Genomic DNA, 24,393 nt, shown 5'->3' with positions numbered 1-24,393 from the left:
AGGCGGGGGTTCGGATTCCTCGGCCCTGGTTGGTTGCATCGTTATCATCTTTCCAAGAACGTGAAGCAACAAACAAGCACTTTCTGTGCCTTTCCATTCATTCGTCTCTCTCGTTATCTAGATACCTAACGTTCAAGAGCTAATTAATTACGGAGGCATGTCTAAAATTTCTTGAATTCAAATTATTGACAACAAGCCTCTGTCTCTGTGGTATTTGCTGTACAATTCATCATGAAACCGCATAGTCAGAGGGGCTGTTGACATCCATGCTAATGCTTGCTAGCTGCATAACAGAAGTTCACATAGTACTGCACCATAGCTTTGAGTGCGGTACCTGAGATTGGCCCACTTTTACCGTCGGCAACTAGACTAAAGCAAGCTTCTTGAATTGTCATCTCAGCACCTCGACTGAGATAAAACAAAACGCATGCGAAAGACGTTCTAAAATTGTGAGGTGAATTCTATCCGGTGTCTAAGCAGTACCATAAACATCATCAAACTTCGAAGCCAAATACTCAACCGCAGCTTCAAAGCGGAGCACATGTAGGAGCGTATCGGCAAATCAAGCAATTAATGAATCAATCAATCAACAGGCACGGTACCACCTAGAACAACCTAGACGTCATTCAGGATTTTCCGGGGATGGCCCAAGCGACAACGTTAGCATAAACGACCAGGGTGTTCCCCTTTACCACGCGATTGTGCCAATTTCCGCACGCAAACACCACGGATAGCGGGCGGAGGAGAGAGAGAAAAAAAAATTAATATACTGAACAACAAATAATCCGTTCCTTTCCCCCCACCCTCCCGGACAATCATGGCTTCCACTATAGCCACCCGTACACGCCTAGTGGCCAGGTCGCGTCCGATGCACACATACAGCTCGACATATCTCTACTCTCGTGCGCCACCTCCGAGCCGAGCATGCTTTCCGTCTGGAGGTGCCGGCAGCGGTGCTGGTGGCTCGCGGTGCTACTCGACACATGAGACCCCCAAGAGGCCCAAGTTCACCTCGAGACTTCGCTCTGCATGGAAAAATTCAAAAATCACCTGGTACAACATCCCAGTCGGAGTCGGTATCGGGTTTCTAGGACTGGTGCAGTTTTATAGGGTACAGAGCAGGGAAAAGGAGAGGTTAAAAGAGGAGGCAGAAGCCGATGCGGACAACCTACCAAGGCCCAAAAAGAGGCAAAGAATCAGGCCAGAAGGACCATGGTATGCATTGCATCACCAGTGACAGTCTGGATAGACTGGATGATTTTTTTGCTTGGGTGCGATACTGACTGGCAATCTGGATTTATAGGCAGGTTCAGATCATGTCTACACTACCCCTGAAAGCACTATCGAGGTTATGGGGCAGATTCAACGAGCTCACACTGCCTTATTACCTGAGGGTTCCTGGTTTTAAGCTTTACTCTTTCATCTTTGGCGTCAAGTACGTGCCTCTTGTAACAGCTCGTCGCATTGCTATCTGAGCCTCTACTGACAGCCGGTCATCTAAACAGCCTAGATGAGATCGAAGAACAAGACCTCCACAACTTCCCCAACCTAGCATCATTCTTTTACCGGACGCTCAAGCCAGGCGCCCGTGTCCTCGACCCCAACCCTCATGCACTTCTCTCGCCATCAGATGGTCGTGTGCTGCAATATGGCCAGATCGAAGGCGGCGACATTGAACAGGTGAAGGGCATGACGTACAGCATAGATGCGCTCCTCGGCGAGACGACACCTTCCAGGCCCGGCAGCCTAGCATCCTCTGGCACCAGCACCCCGAACCCGGCTCAGGATGACGAGATCGTCAAGCAGGACGAGGAGTTTGCTCGTGTCAACGGCATTTCGTACACCTTGCCCAACCTACTGTCCGGCCCATCCTCAAAATCCAACAAGAAGGACAAGGATCTTGAGGACCAATCCGTGACGGCGTCGCCGACCTCGGTCTCCCAGGTCCGTGCCGATTTAGAGCTAGGCGAGAAGCCCTGGTGGTCACTCCTGGCCGAGCAGCGTCGCACCAAGCTCTACTATGCCGTCATATACCTCGCGCCGGGCGACTACCACCGCTTCCACTCGCCCACAAACTGGGTAGTCGAACGACGCCGCCACTTTGCCGGCGAGCTGTACTCTGTTTCGCCGTATCTGCAGCGCACGCTGCCGGGGCTCTTCACGCTCAACGAGCGAGTGGTGCTTCTCGGACGCTGGCGCTACGGTTTCTTCAGCTACGTGCCCGTCGGCGCCACCAACGTCGGCAGCATCAAGATCAACTTTGACCGCGAGCTGCGCACGAACTCGCTCACCACCGACACGGCCGCCGACCGCGCCGCCGAGGAGGCCGCCCGACGCGGCGAGCCCTACAGCGGCTACGCAGAGGCCACATACGAGAACGCCAGCCCCGTCCTGCACGGCCACGCCCTCAGGAGGGGCGAGGAGATGGGTGGCTTTCAGCTAGGCAGCACCGTCGTGCTGGTGTTTGAGGCGCCCGCCCCGAGGATGGATGGCGGGAAGGTCCAGGATGGCTTTGTGTGGGCTGTCGAGAAGGGGCAGACGGTCAAGATGGGACAGGCGTTGGGCAGGGTTGTCGATGACTTGTAACAAGTGCTGTTCTCGTCATTATTTTGCTGTGTTATAAAAAAATATTACAAGTCTAATGTTTTCCTTCTCGATTTTTGAGTTGTCTCTTTTTTTTTTTAATCTCCTTTTGGAAGTACTGTTGCCACTTGCTTGGATTTGCTTTCCAAATTGCTGCTGCGTACCCTAGCCATGGCGGAACCAATACCTACGCAAAATACTTGCAATTGGTGGCTGTTGCGATTTTCAACCGCAAGCCCGGCTCCAGCTATTTTTGTCATGGAACCACTTTGTTGCTGGGATGCTTAACCGCTTGGCAGTGTACCGGCATTTTTTCCTCCAGGTACTATGGCCGATCTTTTTAAGGAAAGGACCCTTCCTCCACGAATGAAAAGGTGTCAACCCCATGAGCATGGGATGGGGTCAATGATGACGTGAGGTGCACATCAGATTAAAAAAAAAAAAAAAAGGTTAGAAAATTCACGTGGATGTGCTTGGCCTTGCAAACGACAATACATTCCTGTTTGCTGACAACAAGCCCAGGTCCAATCATTTTGTAAATCTTTTTTTTTCTTCTTTATATTTGTATATCTGGCGCTCTATGCATTCCAACTCCGCGCTTGGCACGGAAGAAAGACGCTATACATGCAAAGAAAAACGATCTAAAAGCATTCCCCCTCCACGTCTCAATAAATTACCACCCTTATATACACAGAGCCCGCCATCTTTAATCATTTTTTCTCAAGCACCAAAGACCTTGACCTTGGACTCGAGGGGAGCAAACTCCTTCTCGCCGGGGGTGCCGAGCTTGTTGCCAAAGACGAGCTGGGCGTTGAGCTTCCACTCCTTGGGGATGCCCCAGGTCGAAGCGACCTTGTCGTCGACGATGGGGTTGTAGTGCTGGAGGTTGCAGCCGACGTTCTCCGAGTCGAGGGCGACCCAGAGGGCGTACTGGAGCATGGCGTCCGACTGAGTGGCCCACAGGGGGAACTTGTCGGCGTAGAGGGCGAACTGGCCCTGCATCTTCTCGACGACGGTCTGGTCCTCGAAGAAAAGGATCTAGAAGAGTGGGCGGAAGGAGTGTGATTATCAGCAAAGTGCTGCAAGGAAAAGAGAGAGGGGACTCGTTGGCGGGGGAGGACACTCGGTGATGGATGTGACAAAAGAGAGAGCAAGAGAAAAAAAACTTACAGTACCAGCGCCAGCCTTGAAGCCGTTGTTCCTGGCCTCAGTGGCGGCCCAGTTTTCAGCAGGCACGATGGCCTTGAGGGTCTCGGAGACAAGGTTCCAGAACTTCTCGTGCTCGTCACCGAAGAGGACGGCGACGCGGTTGGACTGGCTGTTGAAGGACGAAGGGACGTGCTGGATGGCCTCGTTGACGATCTCCTGGATCCTGTCCTTACCGACGGGCAGGTCCTTGCCGAGGGCGTAGTGGGTGCGGCGCTCCTTGATGAGCTTGATGAGGCTGTTGGAGGACATTTTGGCGGTTTGTTGTTGCTGTGAAAGGGAGGGTTGGATGTGTTGTTGTCTCTGGAAGAATGCAGCTGGAGAGGCAAGGAATCGTTTGGATGCAGTGGTTCGTACGGAAGAGAGAAGCGTACGGGCGACTGAGGAATTCATATAGAAGACTGCGGAAAGACAGACTACAAGAGCGAATAGTAGATAGCGATGGATGAGGGGTCGATGTGGAGCACGAGGCGACCGTGGAGCTTCTGCTTTATAGTGGTGGGCAGGGTGTTGCATGTTGTCGTGTTGTCTAATGGGCAGGGTATCCTCTCTTTTTTTTTTTGGATTTGTAAATATTACTGTACATCTATCTGCCAACTGCGTGGGAATTCGGCTCCCGGCGCTCTAGTTGGGTCCGGGAACGATGGATAACGGCCCCACGTCAATGGTCAAGGATTGCAACTCTCAGGCCCAAGGGTACCAGTCGTTGTTGAAAGTTATTGCTTTGCAGGAGGATCTTTGAAAAGAAACAGGAGAAGCCTGAGATAGTCGACGAAAAAGAAGAAAATTATCCTAGTCACTTTGTCCAAGCCTTTATGTTTCTGTTGGTTTGTTATTATCTATTTTGTTCTTCACTATCCTTGGATGCCGGTGATATTTTGTCGTGTACGTTGTCTGATTCTCCACCGTAGCCAGCTCTGTCAGTTACAATTTTCCCAATTCAGTCAAAACCGCGCAGTCCTACCCCTCCCCCACAGGCTAGCTGACAAGGATTTGAAAAGGCTTGTGTCTTGTGTGTACTGTTCGTTAGTAGAGTGCCTTGAAAAATATTTATTGTTGTGACAGTATTGCCAAGTTTTTTTTTTGTTTTGGTTTGTTTTGTTTCTACGGGTTAGTCCTGTTGCATATCGTTGTACTACTACACAAAGTGGTAGGCCCTGGCGTTCTGGACTTCTGCTTATGGATTGATTGCTGATGTGCTACCGTGGAGACTTGGCGTCATGTTCCATTCCCCTTTCAGCCAACATTGCTGCTGACCAATCGCACAACATGGAGACGAGACAAGAGTTTAAGACACTGCCCGAGCCAATGAGAAGCAATACCCATGGAAGCTCACGTTTTGTCTCAGTCAGCAGTTTAGCATGTCTAACAGGTAAATGACGGGGAGGCCGGCGGGCGATCCTCGTACTTGCTTTCCTAAGCATCGCTAATCAAAAAGGCCCACACCGCTTTGAGTGCATTAGCTATGTAGCTGGCTTTCTGCTTGCTGGTTTGAGTGCTGTGAATCAAGACTTTCTATAATACAAAATATAATGGTTTTTTGCTATTTATGCGTACTGTTGGATGTGTTGAAGACGATACAGAGAAAGACAAATACAAAACACAAGTAATAAAAATAAACTGCTGACAAATGGCGCAATTCCCCTTCAGTAGGGATGAACTTCGTAATACCTCCCAGGGTATCTAATAAACTCGACCGCAAGAATAGCCGAATACCACCTCAACTGTGTCAACTGAACACAAATTAGTCTCCCATATATAACTGTAATATATATATTCTAGCTACCAACAAAATGGCCTTGCGCCGTGAGGCATGGCAAGCAACTGCTCTAGAGTCCATACAAGTAAATAGTCCCATGTTTTGTTGCGCCTAACAAACTCCAATGATTCTAAAATGTCACGCTCCCTACCGGTCCCATCGTCCCATGCTGTGATACAAGTTAGTATCGTAGGTGAAAAAGAGTTGCCAAGAAAACTTTGTCCAAATGCTGTTCGGTGAAAAGTAACAACAACATCAATCCCAATAGAGACTACCACGTCTCGGCAATATACTGCCCCACCTCCTTCTTCAGATCCCAAAACTTGTGCGCCTCATTGCGCCCCAGGTTGCCCTTCTCCATCGCAACCTCTACAAGGGCCTCCTCCACGCCCTCTCCCATGCCTCTGCTCGAGCCACAGACGAAGACGCGCCCGTCGACCGAGTTGATGATGTACCACACCAGGTCGGCCTGCGCCCGCACCTCCTCCTGCACGTATCGGCCCTCTCCACGTCGGCTCTCGACCACGCGCTTGACCTCATCCTCGTGAACACCCCACTCGCCGCTGTAGATCTCGTCCACCAGCGAGTCGCGCACTCCCTGCAGCACCCACACCTTGTTGGCACAGTTGGCCGTCTTGAGCCGCCGTTGCACAAAGCCTCGGAACGGCGCGATACCCACTCCAGCTCCGATCAGCAACATGGGCCCGTCTGACATAAACTGCTTGGCCAGCGGGTTGGCCATGAGACCCTTGAACATGGGGATGTACACCTCCGGGTCAGCAACGCCGGCCTCCTTGGCTGCAATCCACTTGAGCGCCTGCCGCTGGAAGAACCCAGAGCCGATGCCAGTCCTTGTGCCGGTGCGCCAGTCGCTGTCGACGTGTACTGTGACGGCAATTTCAATGATGCGGTGGCGCTTCCCGTCCTTCTCCTCAAACGACATATGAGGGTCATTGGACAGGGAGTAGAACCGCGGCATCAGCGGCTGAAGCACTGACAGAAGCTGGTCCAGAGGCGGCTTGGAATTGGGGAATGCGTTAAGGAGTTGCACAAGAGAAACGTGAGGTCCTGTCCTGAAGTCGCAGAACACTCCTTGGCCCTCGGCGGCGCACAGGAACATGAGAACGTTCTTCTCAACCTCATCCGTGGTATGCTCTGCTAATATTCTCAACAGGTGCTTGGTGGGAGGGTACGACTGCAAGTCCGAGCACCATGTCAAAAGGGCACGCCTGGTAGTAACCAGCTCCCTGGGCTTGTCATCTCCCCATACCGTTGGCCAGCGACCGTTCGAAGTACGTAGGAGAACCGGCTTGTCGCGGAGGAAACGCGGGATCAGGAGAAGATCGAGTATCTCATCAACCACGGCAGCATCGTTGGGCGCAGAGACACCAATTGCACCACCAACCTTGAAGTCGACACCTTCGCTGTCTGGATAATCGGTAATATCGAGGTCAAAGTGGAAAGTCCGCTTCTCGGCGCCTGGGCGCGTCAGCTCACGGGCGCTGTGGATCTTGGCAGGGTAGACATTGTGTGGCGGGTGTGGCTGAACGAATTTTGGTGGTTGGATCTGTGTGTCGGTATCATCTAGTTCCAGGCTTTGTAATTTCTTGGCGGCCTTTTCCACTGTCGCCTGTTCTGTTTGAGTCCCGGGCTGTGTCTCGGTCTGGCCGTTGTCGCCGAGTGAGACACCCGAGTCTGCAGGTGACGGTGCGCTTTTAATATCCTTCTTTTGCTTCTTGATCGGCTCAAGAAAAGCTGTTTGCTCGGGCATGTCGGCGACATTTGTCAATTTGCTGGGGATCGCATCAATCTTAAGGAGGAGCGATTGGAAAGCATCATTTTCTGGTAACCGAGGCTTCTCGAACTGGAGGCCTTCCTTCTTGGCGGCATTCTTGAAGCAGCATCCACCGCCACAGCACCGACTGACGACCTCGGCAGTAGACTCGCCAGTGATGCGTTGGATGTCGGCGGCGTTCTGAGCAATTAAACGTGTTGAGGCACGACGGCGTCGCGTCTGTGCGAGAGGTTCCTCGAGCTCGTGGTCATCTGTCGAGTCGGAAAATGTGAGGGATGGCGCTACCGACGGGGTCCGAGGCTCCTCCGGGATGCACCCCGATGTAGACTCGGACAGTATGGTGTCGAGCCTCGACTGCATTGTAAATGTAAAAATTGAACGATGGATTGAACTTGGAGGTGGGGATAATGTGGTACCAAGTTTGGGTATAGGGGACGACAATGAATGCGGTTGGGTGGCGGAAAGAAAAAGTCGTCGACGGGTGATATTTCCTAGTCAATGACCGGCGTGCATTGGGTGTGTGTGGGAGGGGTGGTTGAAGAATGAATTGATGGCTTTGAGTGGTTGGGAGTTGGTTATCAGATCTCAATAGGGGAATCAGATAAACGTGAAAAGAAAAAATCCACCGGCCGGCAAGTCTCACAGGTCGGGGTGTGCAGGTACCAAAGTGGCGGTAGCGAGAAATTTCTCACAACTTTAAAGCAGAGAGTAGTTTAGAAGTAGGGTAGGATATGGCAATCGTGACGGGATTGCTAAGCAGTTATTAAAAGAAATTAGACTAGGTATAATTGTCAGGTATTTGAGGTTCCAATCTGACTGAACATGACGGATCAATGTTATCAGATTTAGAGAGTAGCGGAATGCCATGTTTATTACTGATGCGTCCATCGGGCTGATGAAATACCGCACAATGCTGATCAAAGAGAAAAAAAAAGAAAATAAGTGGGGGTTGTACCCAAGCCCCTCCACCAAGCCGAGAGAGAGCGGAGTTGCAGCCGAGATCAGGAACCGACCGAGTTCGATTCACACAGCCCTCAAGCCATCAAGCCATCAAGCGCCAAAAAGGTTCGATGCAATTCCAACTGACCAGGGCAGGATCCCAGACCTTGCAAAACCTCCTTTTTACTTTGATCAAACTCGTCATGCCAACAGGCCATACCACTTTCATTAGAAGCTGTCAAATTTTTGAAAGCAACACCAATGATTTGATTTCCAATTAGCTTAGGATACCTTCAAGGTCACGTTGGCGGTCACCCGATGCCGGGTGGAAATGTTGCCACTTTCTTTGCACTACGTAGCAATTACATCCGTTCGCCGCCTTTTCTTCCCGTCTTGTCGCCCCGTCCAGGCTTTCCTCATGCATTGCATTGCCCCAAGGTTCTTTCTTGTCTACCCAACATTGACTCGCCCGGACCACCCGACGAACGGGGAGATAATTCGAACCGAACGTCGAGCCGAGGAGGGCAATCCGACACGGCATTTAAGTTTTATTTATTTATTTCATTCCATTGTTTCAAACGCACACGTTTCTACCTAGTTCCAGTAGGAAATATATCAAGCTTACAACCACCGGTCAATCTACTCGTACATACATTTAAGAGTATGATGTCAGCTTTCTACCTAGACTAGATTGTCCTAACGTCTGTAGTGCCAGGCCAAAGAGGAAATTTCTAAACCCTGGCCAGTCCGACGGATCGGATCACAAATCCACAACCACACGATGATCTAGATATGAAAGCCCCATCATTTGCAGACTCCGACCTCGGCGGTCGGTCACGAGTCGGGCCAAGTATATCACGACATGCTTTATTTTCTGTTTTGCATCATCGAGAGTGGCTCCCCCAGGACTTGCCTCTAATCTCATCTCCAGTATCTAATCAATCAACTGCATTACCTGGCCCACCGTCATGCCGACGCAACGTGTCAGAGGATCTGATAAAATAAGCCCCATTTATTCTTTTTAGAGTTTTACGGATACAAGAGCCCAGCGACGGGAGAATTAGTTCCTTATTTCTTTCATTGGTACGCAAATCCAAAATAGAAGCTGCAGTGCTATTTTGAGTAAGAATTAGTACTCCATAGGTACCGGTAGGTTGTTTTGTTGAGTTTCCGGGCTAGTCATTTTTAAAAAGTCACACAAGCAAGCAGCTTGGCGTTTCTGTACCCAAACTCGGTGAACCGCCAGCTCCTGCATGCAGTGGTCATGGTATCACCGGGAGCAAAACGTCCGGCAATATTTATCTACAGGGAGCCGGCTGGGATTGCCAAGTCAGAGGAGATTCTTCGGCAGAGTACCTACTATGAGTAATTGACAGACTGTTTTCATTGAAAAGCTCAACCGCTGGGTTTGCTAAAAGCTTTGTTGGGTCCACCCGTAGACGAGAAACGTAGACGAGAAACGACGAGGTTGGGATACTGGAGAAGTAATTTCCACCCCCGGCACGCCACGCCCAACTATTGTATCTGATGATCAGATAAGATCAAATCTTTTATCTCCCCTGACTCTACTCATTTCGCGTTTCTCCAGTTTCCGGGGGCCACCGGAGTCAGTTTCCGGTCTTTATCTATGCATGGAGCACCTCCGGGAACCTGACTATTATTGCATGCTTCCAAGTTCCAACAAATGTTCGACCCCCGGCTAACCGGAAACTCTCCATGGCTTGTCGGTTTCTTCTATTTTCCCCCCGTTACTTTCTTTAGATCCGACCCCTTCTCTTTGATCTAGAGCCATTGGTGCTCCGTTAAATTAACGCCCATCCCTATTTGACATTTGCTACTCATCACTTTTCGAACCCCATTCATCAGAGTTTCGGCAAAGACAGGTTGGTCAAGTTGCAACCCGATGAAATTATGCGTCTTACATTGTGTTTCCTACTCCTTCAGCGTGGATCGGTGAACCCACTGGGTGGAACCAAGTTGTTGCCTGAAGAAAAACACATTTATATCGCCATTCTTTCCGATCCCGGCCTTGCTCCCCTTTCCCCCCTTGTATCTCAACCCTCTGGACCCCTCTCTCTTAATAAAAAGAATGTAGGTCCGCATCGGCGAGCTAAACTACTCCGCGGCTGGCCGATTTTTGGTCAGAAAAGCCCACTCGGCCATGCTTCCGACTGTCATTTGGCATTCCAAGGCAGTTGGAAAGTCCAGACATAGAGACCCGTTGGTTGCGCTTACACCATGCGTGTGCAGTCAAGCCAAGCGGCTAGGCATCCTTTGCCGCGGCAAATTCGCATGTAAGGTCAGTACGAAACAAGACCAGACCTGTGTCACAAAGGAGCTGGGAATATCAACAAGTTGGGTAGCTGATCTGGGAATGTCAGCTTACGCTCTTGACCCAGCAAGCAAATCTTCTTTTGTTCAACCCCTAACGCGAATCAAGCCCAACGTGAGTAACCTGACACGCTCTGTTCTGTGTATCACTGGCTGCCATCGACCTTCGGCTAGACATCTTCCAGAGGGAGAAAAGGTAAAGCTTGGCTGACACGTCTGGCACCTGTACTTTTTTTCTTTCTCATTCATTCATTCATTCATTCAAAAAAGAAACAACTCTAGTCAGAGTCTGGTAGTCTTGAGCGGAGTGCGGCACTGGCCTAAAGACCAACGACAGAGCACGGTAGTCGTTGGTCGGGATGAGGTCCTGCGTACAGGCTCACTGATCACCGGCGCAGCTACGACGGTCTGCTAAATTCCGGCACGGAAGCACAGCAAAGTCCTATAATATTTCGTGACATACTCCATGCGGGTCAGTCATATGTGCACCATTGTGAGAAACTCGCCTCTAGCCATGCGTGGCGCGATCTGGTATCAGCAATTACTAAAAAAGTAAGATAAAAGAAAGGGTCCGTCGGTCTGGCGTAACAGTTTCGGCGCTGACATGGAACCCGCCTTGCCGTGTAATACACAATCCATGGAACACACCAAAGTTCATTTTCACCTTCCGCAAAGAGCTCAAATGTGTCGATAAATTGTTATCAAAATACCAACTGCTCCCAAAATAGAAAAAAAAAAAGAAGAGGCTCGCCCTAAACCACACATGCTCAAGGAAAATGAGCAACCCTAATTAGTCTTACTATCTGTGGGAAACTCAAATATATTCGCTAAAAAAAAAAGGCAGTCACGGGCTTGTGCCCTCGCGATTGATAGATACGTAGGTAAAGTTCTAGACTAGGTCAATTAGGCCAAAAGAAAACGGAAAGAAAAGAGAAGAGGGGATAGAGACGAGAGAGGGGAAAGCCACCTACAGAAAAAAAAAAAAGGAGAAAGAAAAAAAAGCCTCGACAACAAATACAAAAACGCCTGGTGCCATGGATACGCCACTGGATTGCCATCCAGTTGCCTGTGCTTGCTCGTTTCGTGCTTAAAACCACAGTATCTTCAAAATAGCAATTACGAAGCAACCCCCCACCTCATCAAGGAGACGAAAGAAAGAAGAAAAAAACAATAGCAGCCATTCAAAGATAAGATGATGTGCTGATAAACAAGTGACAAGTCGTGCGGGTATACTCTCAGAACTCAGCCTTTCTTGATCGGCCGTTCGATGCCGTCCCCTACGCAATGCAAGACTCCCCAAGACATAGAAAACATGTTCGCCCCCTAGACTCCTTTCCAATTCTCGTGTGGGTAGCATCACTTCACAGATTCCCCCTAAACATTTGAGTTCTGACACGGGCCTGGGATGGCTCTTTAGACTCCTAACCAGAGTTTCACGTAGCACGTGCTCAGGGAACACCACCCCCACCGAGAAATGCGCCTATCTTCCTGACATGGCGCTATCACTCCTGTCACGCCCAGCGCCTTCACGGACGGCATCGTTATAGCTAGGAATAGGCGGGCTGTGTGGTGGCCTAGAACCCGTACCGCTCCTCACCGTCGCAGAAGACGCGCCCCGACTCCTGTTGGTAATGGATATCAATGGCGCATTTTCGCTGTCAAAGCTATTTCGGCGACTTCCGCTGGTCTCCGAAGTTGTTGGGCTTGAGTATTCAGGTGGCGGCGCGTGGTGGCTAGAATCCAAGCCAAGGCCGAGCGGCGGCAGGTTCGACCTCGTCAGCGATTGATCTGCAGCTCCTGCAGAAGAGGAAGAGGTTCCAGTGCTGTATGTGGTGGGGTTCCGGCTCGGCTCGCCTGCTTCGTCGGTCGGAATCAGATGGGCCAGAGATATATCAGTCGGACTCCTGACAGGCCCTGGACTTGTAGGCGGTAAGGACCTGAAGTTCCCAGAACGCGAGCGGCTGTGTCTTGTGTCGACAGGATGCTGCTGTCTCGAGTATGATAAAACAGATACGCTTTGTGAGTGGCCTCTGGCCGGCGCATACCCATCTTTCCTGCCCGACTCTAGCAAAATGCTCCCTTGTTCCGAGCCATACGGAGGTGGTGGCGCCAGAGATCCGTTCATCGGTGCCAGACCCCACTTCTTGACGTTGGCCTCGATAAATACGAAGCCAGCCTGTCCAAAGTTGACGTGAACAACGCAGGGACCATTGGCACCAATAGAAGGGAAGAAGTTCTGGGTTTTGAGTCCTTGCGCAACATCCTCAAGCCTTTTGCCGTTGCGAGTAAAGAATATGGCACCCGTCCGCGGTCTGTATCCAACACCGATAACGTCTCCTTGGACAAATTTCGGGCCGTAGTTAGTGCCCTTGAATGGCTGGTTGTATCGACGGGTTCCGTTGGAAAGGTAAGCGATGGAGTGCTTGTGGTAGCCTGCATACCGACTGGGTTAGGAAACGAATACATGGAGGGCCGGCTGTGCATGCAGGGCGGAAGTACCTGGTAGTCTGAACAGCGGATATGGCTTTGTTGACATTCCGATGCTCATTAATGTAGTATCTGGCTTTTCGTAGATCTTGGCTTCCCAGTAGTAAACCTCGTTTTGCTTGGGAACTGGGAGGTTACTCAAGACGCAGCACTCCGAGTCAAAGAACTCGATCTCTGTTCGAGCCTCGACGAAGCAGTTGGCGATCTCCAGCTCGGGTTCAAACTCCCAGGCCGAAACGCCCTTTTCTTGAATGGCCAGGTATTGTGATAGTGATATTTGCGTGTCCATGGATTCGGGAGGGTTCGCCTCGATGAATGCTGTGATGGTGAAAGTAGGTAGTTAGCCACCGAGCCAAGTGAAACACGACCGACAGTTCCCCTCGGAAAGGAACACGATGCTTTTGAGCCGCCATACCTTTAGCTCTTAGGTATTCCGTTCTTTGCATATCATCCATCGTCTCTAGCGCCTCCTCCTCCTCCCTGGCAAATGCTTGCTCGTCGTCATACTCTCCAGGTCCTCGAATACCATCTAGGAAGATACGACCCTTTGACGTGAATTTCACACAGTAAAATAGGACGATAAGAATGGCCAGAAAGACCGCGATGCCGAAGGCGGACATGAGGCCGATGACGACGCCTCTTATTGAATTTGTCGGCGCCATGGCTGCGGAGCTCTCTGACGAGATTGTGTGATTTGAGTTTTTGTTTAAAATCGAGCGATAAGGCTCTTAGGATTAAAATAAAGAAAGAGACCCGGCTAGACCGTGGGTCACTTGGTAATTGTTTGTTGTCGCCGTCGGTTAAGACGTGACGGTAGGTGGGTGGCGTCACCGCCAGTAAGTCAACATTCGCAGATCTCGAGTCGGGGGGGCCTCTCGTAGTCGAATGTCGGTCGGTTGGGAAACGCCTTATCGGATGTGACAGCGTGCGTCTGTTCGGGATTTGGCGGTCGTTAATTCAGTCGACCGGCGATGCAAAAAAAAAATAAGATAAAATAAACGTTAGGGAGTAGCGGAGTTGGATAGCGATAAATAAAAGAAAAAGAGAAAAAAAAAAGAAAAAAAGAAAACAAAAAAAAAACAACAAGATTCGTGGTTGCAAGAGAAGGCAGACTGGAGAAACCGGACCTGTGTCGGATCGTCTGGAATAGCAACAACGGGCTTTTGGCTGGGAATTTGGTGGAGATGGATTGGATGGACAGGCTAGCCCACCCCGGGGATGTTCTCACTCAAATCGGGGTGTCTGTACTGGTGGCGTCAGGCTTGTGGCGGGCTCCACTTCAAGTTGGCACTTCTGCAACCAACATGAACGTACCTGCTTCTGCCCTGCCCGGCCAGGCTATGTGGGTTATGGGATTGTCTTGGAATGTTTGCTCAGAAAGGGTCCGTTTTTTTTCAATAACTCGAAATGCTCACCCGAGAGCAGCATTAGGCTAAAAGCATCAGCTTACAGGTGCTTGGTGCTAGTAGTAGACATGGTTCACTACGGGAATACGAATTAAAACAGCCAGACAACTTGAATTCTGTGGTTGGAAAAAGAATTAAAATAAAAAAATAAACCAAAATGATAAAAACACCCAATCGCGAAAACCGTGACACAGGACCTGGTGCCGATAGTCCGTACAAAGTAAAGCGAGGCGGGCATGCAAACCCACGTGCAGATGCGCCCTGACTATTGGACACAAGCGCAGCGCATGGCTTAAATGGGCCATAAAGGGAATGTCCAAACAGAAACTTCGAGATAAGGGAATTTGGAAGAAATACCATACGAGCATCCAAAATGGCGTTTAATATGTACCTATCTTACCTAGAGTTTTAATGATGACGCTGTAATGAAGCAATCTAATCAACGGTTTACAGCAATTATCTTGCTACCAATTTGACATTTTTGGTTCTTGCCTTGAACTTGTCGAGCAAGGACTCAACTTCGAACCAAGGACCACCCCTCTTTGAAGTGGAGTATCCAAAAGGGAGGGGAACAAAGTCTGAGCGGGCGCCTTGTTAGTGCCTGCAGCATAAGGGCACGCACCACCCCTATTGCGGCGCGGGGGAGAACCATGTACCTTTCTTCTTTTTCTCTCCCTCTTCACGGTGTGGGGCTGGGTTCGAGGCAGATGTTATGACGCCAGCCGGGCGTGAATCGAATCTTAACAATCAGACTGCGCCGTGCTGACAGAAACTCTTCTTTTTTTTTATTTTTTTTTTAAACCGTTCCACTTCCAAGCCTTGCAAGTCTAAACAACAGCATTCTTGAGACTGCGCCCATAGGGCCGAACCCCCCACCAGATTTAATGGGAGTGATTTATGGAGAACCATCTTCTTGTACCTTTTTTTGTTCATATTTGAAAACGTACCCTTGTGTCGATAAAGAGTGACACTCGGATAATTGGTCAAGTCAGCACGTTGCAAAAGAGAAAGATAAGTTAGTTCTAGGCTGGAAGCAAAAGATAAAGAAGCAAAAAGAAGAAGTAAAAAAAAGCCAATGCCATCATCCTTGGGTCGAATTTCCAAGATCGAAGCCAAAATCTGGGCTGTGATGGGGCTCTGCTCAGGTAACAACAAGGATCCTTGTCTGGGACGTTGCGGTTTCAACCTTGCTCATCATCGTTTCAACGATCTGCTCAGGTCTAGCTACAGACTAGACTTGCACGACACATGGTCAATTCAGGTAAGTAGGTACTGGGCTGGGCTAATAGTTACAGCACGTAGTAGTAGGAATCAATTTATAGTATGTCCAATGTCATGTAGGGTATGCAGGTACTCGTAACATTCAAATTACTCGCATAAAAAAAAACGTCATGCCATTCCCATTTTATGCAACCAATATGAAAAGAGAGGGGGTGATCGCAGGCAGCCGCGGCGCATACATTTATTAGCCAGTCTCTTATATACTTTGTGACCATATGGGTTCAGGCGACTGGAGGACTTGGAATACCCAGCCAAGGTCATTCAAGTTTGTTACCTGGTACACGGAAAGGGGTATGTATGATCCAGCAATGCCACCCAAAGAAGCAGACTACGGTACAAACAATAATGACAATAATCAAGGGGATTTGACACAAGTGGATCTGTAAGTACTTCATTTCTGTTACCTTAAAATAAGTACATTATCCGCTCCAACACTGAATGAAACTCTAGGGCACACCGCAACGGTTGCCAAACATGGTGTTTCTAGTATGTACATAACTTCCTTTTCTTTTTCCAAAATTTTAAAAACCAACCAAGTTTAATGACATCAAGAAATAAAGAACCAAAAGAGTCCAACGCCAAGCAATGCATTCTTTGCGCATATAACTTAGTCAAGCCATGTCACGACATCCATGACATGCCTGACATAACTCAATTGCCATTATCATCTTCTGGCGGCGGCGGCACAAAGTGGGCCTTGCCCGCATCGACAGCGAGTTGCTCGTCGATGCGTTGCGTCAGCAATGACTTATCTTCCGCATTCTCCAACCGCTTCCATGTCGTGATGCGGCCTTCATTCATATCAAACTCGTACATGCGAATCCGCCTGTCGTATCCGCCATACCCTGCATAACCCCCGAAACCTACGCCGCCGGCGTAGCACATCCACATTTTGGGTTCTTGCTCATTCATCGAGAGGGCGCAATAGTCATTGACGTGGTCACTACGGAAAATTAATGTCAGTGCATCATTAATGTAGGAGATAGGGGAGAGGAATCAGGGTTTCAACTCACTGTCCGCACCCAACCAACGTAACACCCTCGTTGACTAGTGCATCTCTAAAGCCAGAGTTGAATACGGGCGCTGTCACCGGCTCCACGTACTTGCCGACCATGTACTGGTCTGGCTCGCGATACTCGGGCAATGGAATATGGATGAAAGAGACGTCTAGATGGATGTGTGTGTACGCCTTGTGCTTTTGTTTTAATCCCTGCGCCGTTTGTTGGAACCAGTCGATCTGCGACTTCTTCAGCCAGTCATAGCCGGGATATTTCCGCTCGTTTGGCGAGTATGAGTGCGTGTCAAGCATGTAAATGGTGATGGCGGCGTGCGATGACATCCCGCGTCCTAGTACCTCAATGTAATAGTTTCCAACGCCGTCGACATCTTCAGGCCCGGCAGTGGAAAGTGAATAGGGGAGAGCCTCTATGATGGCCATTTGAGAGGCGCGGGACATGACACCCTTTTCGTCGTCATGATTTCCGAATATTGAGACGTAAGGAATCTTACGCTGTATCAAAAGGGCTGCGTATTTGAAAATTGCCTGTCAAAGCTGTCAGTAAATCTGTGCATTGAAAGACGACCATCGCGGTTCCTACTTACCGACTGCACATCGGGGGCGGTACCGCCGTTAACCTGGTCCCCGCTAAGGACTACCAGATCAGGCTTCTCGTCGTCGAGCATCTTGGACACGAACTCGAGTGTACGCGGATCGGCCTCGCACTTGCCACCGTGATACGAGTCTGGGACCGCGTCCCTACAGTGTCCGACACCCGTACTCAGATGCAGGTCAGCAACCTGCATGACCTTGAAGTTGCCATTTTCCCGTACCCGCAGCTTCGGTTTTGGTATTTCGGCTGGCTGGCTACCCCGGCGGACGGTAAGGTGTGCACTGGGAATGCTAGAGCTTGCATCGAGGATCAATGGCGTGCCAACAATATCCCAGCCAGGTCGTACCTCCACGGCATCGTCCCCGAAAAGCAGGTCAACGGTCGTGACAGCCCTGTTGCTGTCACCAGCGTGAAGCTTCCCTGAACGCTTGAGCCACAAGCCACCAGGTCTTGACTCCCACGCCTCGCCAGACCGACCCTTTTTGCCGTTCTCCGAAGGATCAAGACGACCCACAGTAACATCGATGACAACCTTATCGTCGCCTTTGAGCTCCGATTCTTTCTGCCTCCGAATGTGCAACCATGCGCTGGATGCAAAGGCCTTACCCAGGTACAAGTCCTTCTCAACACGGTGCCAAATCTCCGGATCTAGTTTGCACGACGAGAATGGGTTCAGACCGGAGCATTTTTGTATTGTGATATCGGTGACGAGCAGGCCTGGGTGGTGCTGTGGCATATACTCGTGGATTGAGTTGGGAAGGACTCGAAAGTTGCGGTCGAGGAAGAAAACTATAAGGAAGCAAGCCAAAGCCGCTGTCGTCACCTGGATGGCGGTGCGCACCTAGAGATGGAGGATGGCGACAGAGGTTAGCATTGTGAAGGGCAGGGATAAAATGATGAAGCGGCCGAAACTCCAATTGGAAGAGCAACTTACTATCCTACGCGCCATGATGGGCAGACGGGATCGAGCGAGACGGCACCGGGCGTACTCCTCGATATTGTCAATACGAGCTCGCTGTCTTAGCTATGAGGTGCAAGACGGATGGAATGTGTTGGTGCACGTAGCAGCGGATGCCTGCGTTGCCGTCCAGAGGCCAACGAGCATCGTATACCGCGTCGTGGCTGGTCCACTCCGATGTTCCTTTGCAATCAAGGGTCCGACGAGTGTGGAGCTGTCAAATATGTCCCCGTCGGATATGATACGAGTCTCCTGGAAACAATTGTGTCGCGTGCAGCCTTTTGCGACAGAGCCTTTTCCCGTTGCAGAAATAGAAGTAGAGTGTCGTCGGCACTTGGTAGCTTGATGGCGTCCGTGGCGGCAGCCTGTTGATGAAAATTGAGCAATTCAAAATCCGAGGTTGGCGGAAAGAGCAAGGGTATGGAATGAAAATCAATCAATCAAACAGTTCGGGAATGGCCGAATTGATCAAAATCCGGGGTAGCGTAGCAGTCGGTGGCACTGGAGGACCGGCGTGGATTAAATACAATGATCGCACTGGAATCAAACTTTGCACAATGACTTTTGATCAAAATAGCTGCGAGTAAGGGACCTTGAAACTATTACTTGCCTTACAGACCACAGATATACATTTGAAAGAAGGATGATCGCAATGCATTGTTGACACATAAGTAGATGTCCCTCGGCGCTCCGTACCTACTTATGGGCTGAGCTCTGTGGAGTATCTACCTGGCTACCTAGGCAGGTAGGTATGCAGCCAATGCACAAAGCCATGACGCCACCAGCGTTTACCGAGTGAAACTAAGTACATGTGCTGCTGCTCTTACGGTATGATCTGGTGTGAGCTTGCCGACTACCTACGAATCTCCAAAAAAACAAAATTTGTGCCTTCGAGAGCTAACATAGGTGGCATGCCTCACGACCAGCAAACCTAGGTGTTTATTCTTTTATTATCCTGGTAAGTTGGTATAAATTACTAGTCTAGGGGCAATTCCGTGTCACGGGAGAAGAACATGGGTAATGACGTGACGTGGAATCAATTGTTCGCGTTGCAAGGGGCAGAGGAACACTTGTACGGACCGAATGTACGCATGCAATTTATGACAGACTTTTACTTCCAATATGCTGCATATACGTAGCGGGTTGCCGCAGCAAGAGATGCATCGGTGCGCGACATTTGCATCGTCATTTGTTTACTTGGACGCGTCTACCTACATTCATCAACCGCATGCACAATCTCATAGGGAGTAAGTGAGTGGTCGTCCGATCCCGAGAACCAGCCTCTCCAAAGGTCACGGTTACATACAAGCGTACAGGCAATGAAAAAAGTTTGGCTTGGGTGACTTTGGATTCTACCCTTTTTGCGAATTTGTGCAATGCACACGGAAACAGACCCAATCCGTAAATTTTGTTGAGAAACCATATTCACATGAGTGATGAGTAAACGAATTTCTGGCTACACGGGTAAGTTCAGGGTTAGACAATATCACTGGGCGATGATAGCACGGCAATAAGACAAAAATCAGTATTGGGGGATCAACTAGTAGGGCGAAGCCTGCATGTGAGTGAGTAAACTTGACCAACAACTAACTACCTTACCTTACCTTAGGGTACCTGCCAGGTAGTCTAGACTAAAAAGACCAACAATGTGTTGTGTTGTACATCACATCAGAGCTTTATTTTGCGTTGAGTGTCAGAACATCCATCACACCATGTTTCGATCTGCATGTACAAGTGACAGTCAGCGGTATCTACCTGGTAACCTCGCTTGGATACCCGCCCGGGGATGGGATGTGTCTAATTTTACCAACATCACCAAGTGAGTTATAGGTACCTAGGTATCTATTTGCTTTATGCATGGGAATGGATAAACGATAAACCCAAGGTCAAGCCGCAACTGACCTCCTTTCGACCTTGACATCCAACACTAGCTACCTATTCACTTGCATACCTACCTACTTTGCTTGAATACCGACCTACCTACCTACTTACCTACCTACCTAGCTTGTACGTCGCAACCGTGCCATTAATTTTGACAACACGACACGGTCGTCCGTCGCTACTCGTGTAAATTGCCCCTGCCCCGCCTTTTACTTTCGAGTCGCAAAGCCTTTTGCTCCGCAAAATCAGCCAGCCTGCAAGCCCACCCACTTCCTTCTTGGCCCGCTCCCCAGCAAAAAGCTGGCCATCCTTCGCAACCCCACCATGCGGGCAGGCCGCCCTCCCACCACCACCACTACCACCACCACCACCACCAAAAAAGCACTTTACCTGCGAAGTCTGCCTGCCCTCTTCGTGCCCCCCAAAAGCCCCCGTAGAGTTTATGACTGCAGCTCTCTGTCAGTACTAAACAATTAACAACAATCATTGTTTCAACCAAAAAAAAAACCAAACAAAAGCAGCGCTACCGAAACGGTATTCAAAGCGCATGAGTGTGCCAAACGAGACCACCATCTGCCAGTGAGATCTCGCTTGCCCCATGGGCTTGTCGTCACATCAACAAATTTCCACCAGAGGACCGACCACATAGCTTCGCGACAGTGCAGGCGACCGCAAATATGGCGTGGCAACCAAGTACAGAGTCGCTTCAGACTCTGGCAGTATGCCTCAAGGACTCGTTGAGCGCCTTCAACAAGGATCTCCAGAAGCAGGCCGAACAAGTGAGGCTACCTCCGCGCTAGCCAGACATCTCTTTCTGTTTCGCAAAACCACAAGACAGACACTAACGACCCGATTTCCGCAATCCACATAGATGCTCAGCCAGGCCAAGGCATCCCCCGACTTTAACAACTACCTCGCATTGATCTTTTCTTCTTCGGAGTCTCTACCAGGAGTGCAAATCGGCCAGCAGGATCTTCACGTTATACGGGCCGCCGCCGCGATAATGCTGAAGAACAATATCAAAAACGACTTTAAGCAAATTCCCGAGACGAGCTTGGAGATGATCAAGCAAGCTATCCCTATTGGAATCCAGGACAAGAATTCGCAGATCCGCAGCTATGCCGGCAACATCGCCACGGAGCTGATCCGCAGAGGTGGTATTTTCAGCTGGCCGAGCTTTCTACCTGAGCTTCTGTCCATGTTCAGCAACGAGTCAGGTCAGGTTTCTCCCGAGGCGCAAGAGGGTGCCATCTCAGCCATGGCCAAGATATGCGAGGATAACACCAAAACTCTGGAGCGTGAACACAATGGCCAGAGACCCCTGAACTATCTACTACCCAAACTGATCGAGGCCACCAAGAACCCCCAGCCCAAGGTCCGGGTGCATGCTTTGACAGCAATCAATGTTTTCACCTCGCGCAAGTCGCAGGCCATGCTGAACAATATTGACAGTCTGCTACAGCATCTGTTCTACCTGTCCCAGGACGCCAGTGTTGATGTTCGGAAGGAGGTCTGCCGGGCCTTCGTACGGCTTGTCGAGACGAGGCCAGACAAGCTGCAACCTCATATTGCTGATTTGGTTGACTACATCATCGTTCAGCAGCAGAGCGAAGACGAAGAACTTGCCGTCGAGGCTGCAGAGTTCTGGCTGTCTGTTGGCGAGCACACAGATCTGTGGAAGCTTCTCGCCCCTCATATCCAAAAGATCATTCCCGTCCTACTGGAGTGCATGCGATACAGTGGGGAGGATATTGCTGCGCTCGAAGGTGCTTCCGATGACGAAGATGAGGACGACCGTGCAGAAGACATCAAACCGCAATTTGCAACCAAAAAGCTCACAAGGGCAGCAAATGGGGAGGTTTTGGATGGTGCCAAGGATGGTAGCTCGGGGTTCCAAAGGTTGGACGACATGAATGATGATTTGGAAGAGGGCGAACTCGAGGACGACGAGGAGGGTGACGAGAACCCCGACGAGAAGTGGACAGTTCGCAAATGCTCGGCAGCCGCTCTTGACGTCTTTGCCCGAGACTTCCGCAACCCTGTGTTCGAATGTATCCTACCCTACCTCAGCCAAAATCTCAAACACGAAGACTGGCCTCACCGGGAAGCAGCGGTGCTCGCACTTGGTGCCATTGCCGACGGATGCATGCAGGTTGTCACGCCTCACCTCCCGGAACTCGTCCCCTACCTTATTTCGCTTCTCAACGACACGGAACCCGTGGTGCGACAAATCACCTGCTGGACGCTTGCACGCTACTCCTCGTGGGCTGCTGCTCTGACCGAGCCGCAAGATAAGCAGCAGTACTTTGTGCCCATGATGGAAGGTATCTTGACCAAAATGTTGGACAAGAACAAAAAGGTTCAGGAGGCCGGTGCGTCAGCCATGGCCAACCTCGAGGAGAAGGCCGGTAAAGTGCTGGAGCCCTACAGCGGACCCATCATCCAACAATTCGTCCGCTGCTTCGCCAAGTACAAGGACAAGAACATATACATTTTGTATGATTGCGTGCAGACGCTGGCCGAGAGCATCGGGCCTGTCTTGGCCACACCAGAGCTCTCCAACTCGCTAATGCCCGTACTGATCGATCGCTGGCAGAAGGTGCCAGACCAGTCGCGCGAGCTCTTCCCGCTGCTCGAGTGTCTATCGTACGTGGCCATGGCACTCGGTGACTCTTTTGCACCATACGCCCAACCTATATTCAGGAGATGTCTAGAGATTATTCACCAAAACCTGGAGCAGTCACATGCTGCAAAGAGTGATGTGGCATTTGACCAGCCTGACAGGGATTTCCTCGTCACCAGCCTGGACATGCTGAGTGCTGTAGTTCAATGTTTGGAGCCGGCAAAGTCCTCGGAGCTTGTTGGCCAGTCAAATCAGCAACTTTTTGAGCTCCTGGGTTTGTGTATGGATGACCTCGCGGATGAAGTCAAGCAATCCGCATACGCCCTTCTTGGTGACTGCGCGCGCTACGTGTTCGGGCAGCTCCAGCCTAACCTAGCAACGCTGCTCCCAATCCTACTGAAGCAGCTGGATCTGGATAACCTCTTGGATGAGGAGATGGACGATGACTTTGGAGTCGTGAACAATGCTTGTTGGAGCGCCGGCGAGATCGCGATGCAGCACCGCACGGGTATGGCACCCTACGTTCAGGAGCTGCTGCAGCGATGCGTCGAGATCCTATCCAACCCTCGAGTCCCCAAGAGCGTTAGGGAGAACGCTGCCATTGCACTTGGAAGGTTAGGAATCGATAATGCCGAGCTTTTGGCCCCGCACCTGAACATGTTCACCGAGGACTTCCTCAACGCCATGGACGAGGTTGATGCGTCCGAGGAAAAGGCGACGGCATTCAAGGGCTTTGCGCTCACCGTGTGCAGAAACCCTCAGGCAATTGAGAAGGATATCCCACACTTCTTCTTGGCTATCGCGAAGTACCGGGACCTGGTAAATCTGAGAAGTCCCATCAAGCAGGAGCTGCATGACGCATTTAAGAATGTGAGTGACCGTGTACTTCCATGTCATGGATAGTGGTAGTCTTTGCTAATATTGTCTGTCTACCAGGTCATCAATGTCTATCAGCAAATCATCCCACAATTCGATGAATTCCTATCATCAATGCCGCAGGATGCCCAGGCTAGCTTGAAGCAGCTCTACGGGATCTGAACCGAGACTAATTTGCCGTGATACTGTGGCCAATCCACTCTCGGGGTTGTCACAGAAAGGCATGAATTGGCATGCATATATACAGAGACCAATGCCAAAAGCCAGCACTACAGCGGGGCCTACTGCCAGCTTGCTTCCATGCCTATATCCTGCAATTGCAAAATCCTACGTCATTTCATTAAATCTTTTACATCTTCAAGACGGCGGACTCTTTGGGAGTGATCTGGTTTTTTGTAACTGGCTATGGCGTTTTTCTTCTCTTTTTCTCGGGCGGTAATGCGAGCAACGAAGTCACGATTCGGGAATATTGCTTTCGTAGGTGTCTGGAACAATCCTCCTACATATGGCAAAGGTTTTTTGCTAGACGAGAGGCAAAACCTAACCGAGCCTATGATGGATCAAGTACGGTAAAGATATTTAGAGAGCGGGTTATTGACTTGGCCTTGCAAGACAAAGGTCCCCTGGGACAAAACGGCTAGTAATTACGGTCAAGTTC

At 50.2% G+C, this 24,393-nt stretch overlaps 6 protein-coding genes across 6 annotated transcripts; 2 read left to right on the top strand and 4 right to left on the bottom strand.

Moving 5' to 3' along the window:
- Positions 1-431: 431 nt before the first annotated feature.
- Positions 432-2,586, top strand: PgNI_06163 (uncharacterized protein; the record flags this gene model as incomplete). The annotated part of the gene is made up of 3 exons (XM_031126190.1): positions 432-1,215; positions 1,304-1,435; positions 1,506-2,586. Exons 1-3 carry the CDS (start codon positions 818-820, stop codon positions 2,584-2,586), a joined length of 1,611 nt encoding a protein of 536 aa, XP_030982383.1. The 5' UTR covers positions 432-817.
- A 514-nt stretch (positions 2,587-3,100) lies between these two features.
- On the bottom strand, positions 3,101-4,475 carry PgNI_06162 (uncharacterized protein). Its single transcript, XM_031126189.1, has 2 exons — positions 3,754-4,475; positions 3,101-3,621 (listed from the first exon to the last, which is right to left on the bottom strand). The coding sequence occupies exons 1-2, from the start codon at positions 4,303-4,305 to the stop codon at positions 3,304-3,306; spliced, it is 870 nt and encodes a 289-aa protein (XP_030982382.1). The 5' UTR covers positions 4,306-4,475; the 3' UTR covers positions 3,101-3,303.
- A 1,344-nt stretch (positions 4,476-5,819) lies between these two features.
- PgNI_06161 (uncharacterized protein) lies at positions 5,820-7,703 on the bottom strand (the record flags this gene model as incomplete). The annotated part of the gene is made up of 1 exon (XM_031126188.1): positions 5,820-7,703. One exon carries the CDS (start codon positions 7,701-7,703, stop codon positions 5,820-5,822), a length of 1,884 nt encoding a protein of 627 aa, XP_030982385.1.
- A 3,675-nt stretch (positions 7,704-11,378) lies between these two features.
- On the bottom strand, positions 11,379-14,173 carry PgNI_06160 (uncharacterized protein). The gene is made up of 3 exons (XM_031126187.1): positions 13,516-14,173; positions 13,113-13,418; positions 11,379-13,046 (listed from the first exon to the last, which is right to left on the bottom strand). The coding sequence occupies exons 1-3, from the start codon at positions 13,760-13,762 to the stop codon at positions 12,094-12,096; spliced, it is 1,506 nt and encodes a 501-aa protein (XP_030982384.1). The 5' UTR covers positions 13,763-14,173; the 3' UTR covers positions 11,379-12,093.
- Positions 14,174-16,209: 2,036 nt separating this feature from the next.
- On the bottom strand, positions 16,210-18,943 carry PgNI_06159 (uncharacterized protein). Its single transcript, XM_031126186.1, has 4 exons — positions 18,332-18,943; positions 17,390-18,238; positions 16,801-17,330; positions 16,210-16,730 (listed from the first exon to the last, which is right to left on the bottom strand). Exons 1-4 carry the CDS (start codon positions 18,344-18,346, stop codon positions 16,439-16,441), a joined length of 1,686 nt encoding a protein of 561 aa, XP_030983180.1. The 5' UTR covers positions 18,347-18,943; the 3' UTR covers positions 16,210-16,438.
- Positions 18,944-20,913: 1,970 nt separating this feature from the next.
- PgNI_06158 (uncharacterized protein) lies at positions 20,914-24,147 on the top strand (the record flags this gene model as incomplete). The annotated part of the gene is made up of 3 exons (XM_031126185.1): positions 20,914-21,015; positions 21,108-23,729; positions 23,796-24,147. The coding sequence occupies 3 exons, from the start codon at positions 20,914-20,916 to the stop codon at positions 23,895-23,897; spliced, it is 2,826 nt and encodes a 941-aa protein (XP_030983181.1). The 3' UTR covers positions 23,898-24,147.
- Positions 24,148-24,393: the final 246 nt, after the last annotated feature.

The sequence above is a fragment of the Pyricularia grisea genome, chromosome I, assembly GCF_004355905.1.
Source record: "Pyricularia grisea strain NI907 chromosome I, whole genome shotgun sequence".
NCBI classification, from domain to species: Eukaryota; Fungi; Ascomycota; class Sordariomycetes; order Magnaporthales; family Pyriculariaceae; genus Pyricularia; species Pyricularia grisea.
This window is presented reverse-complemented; position numbering and strand designations above follow the sequence as displayed.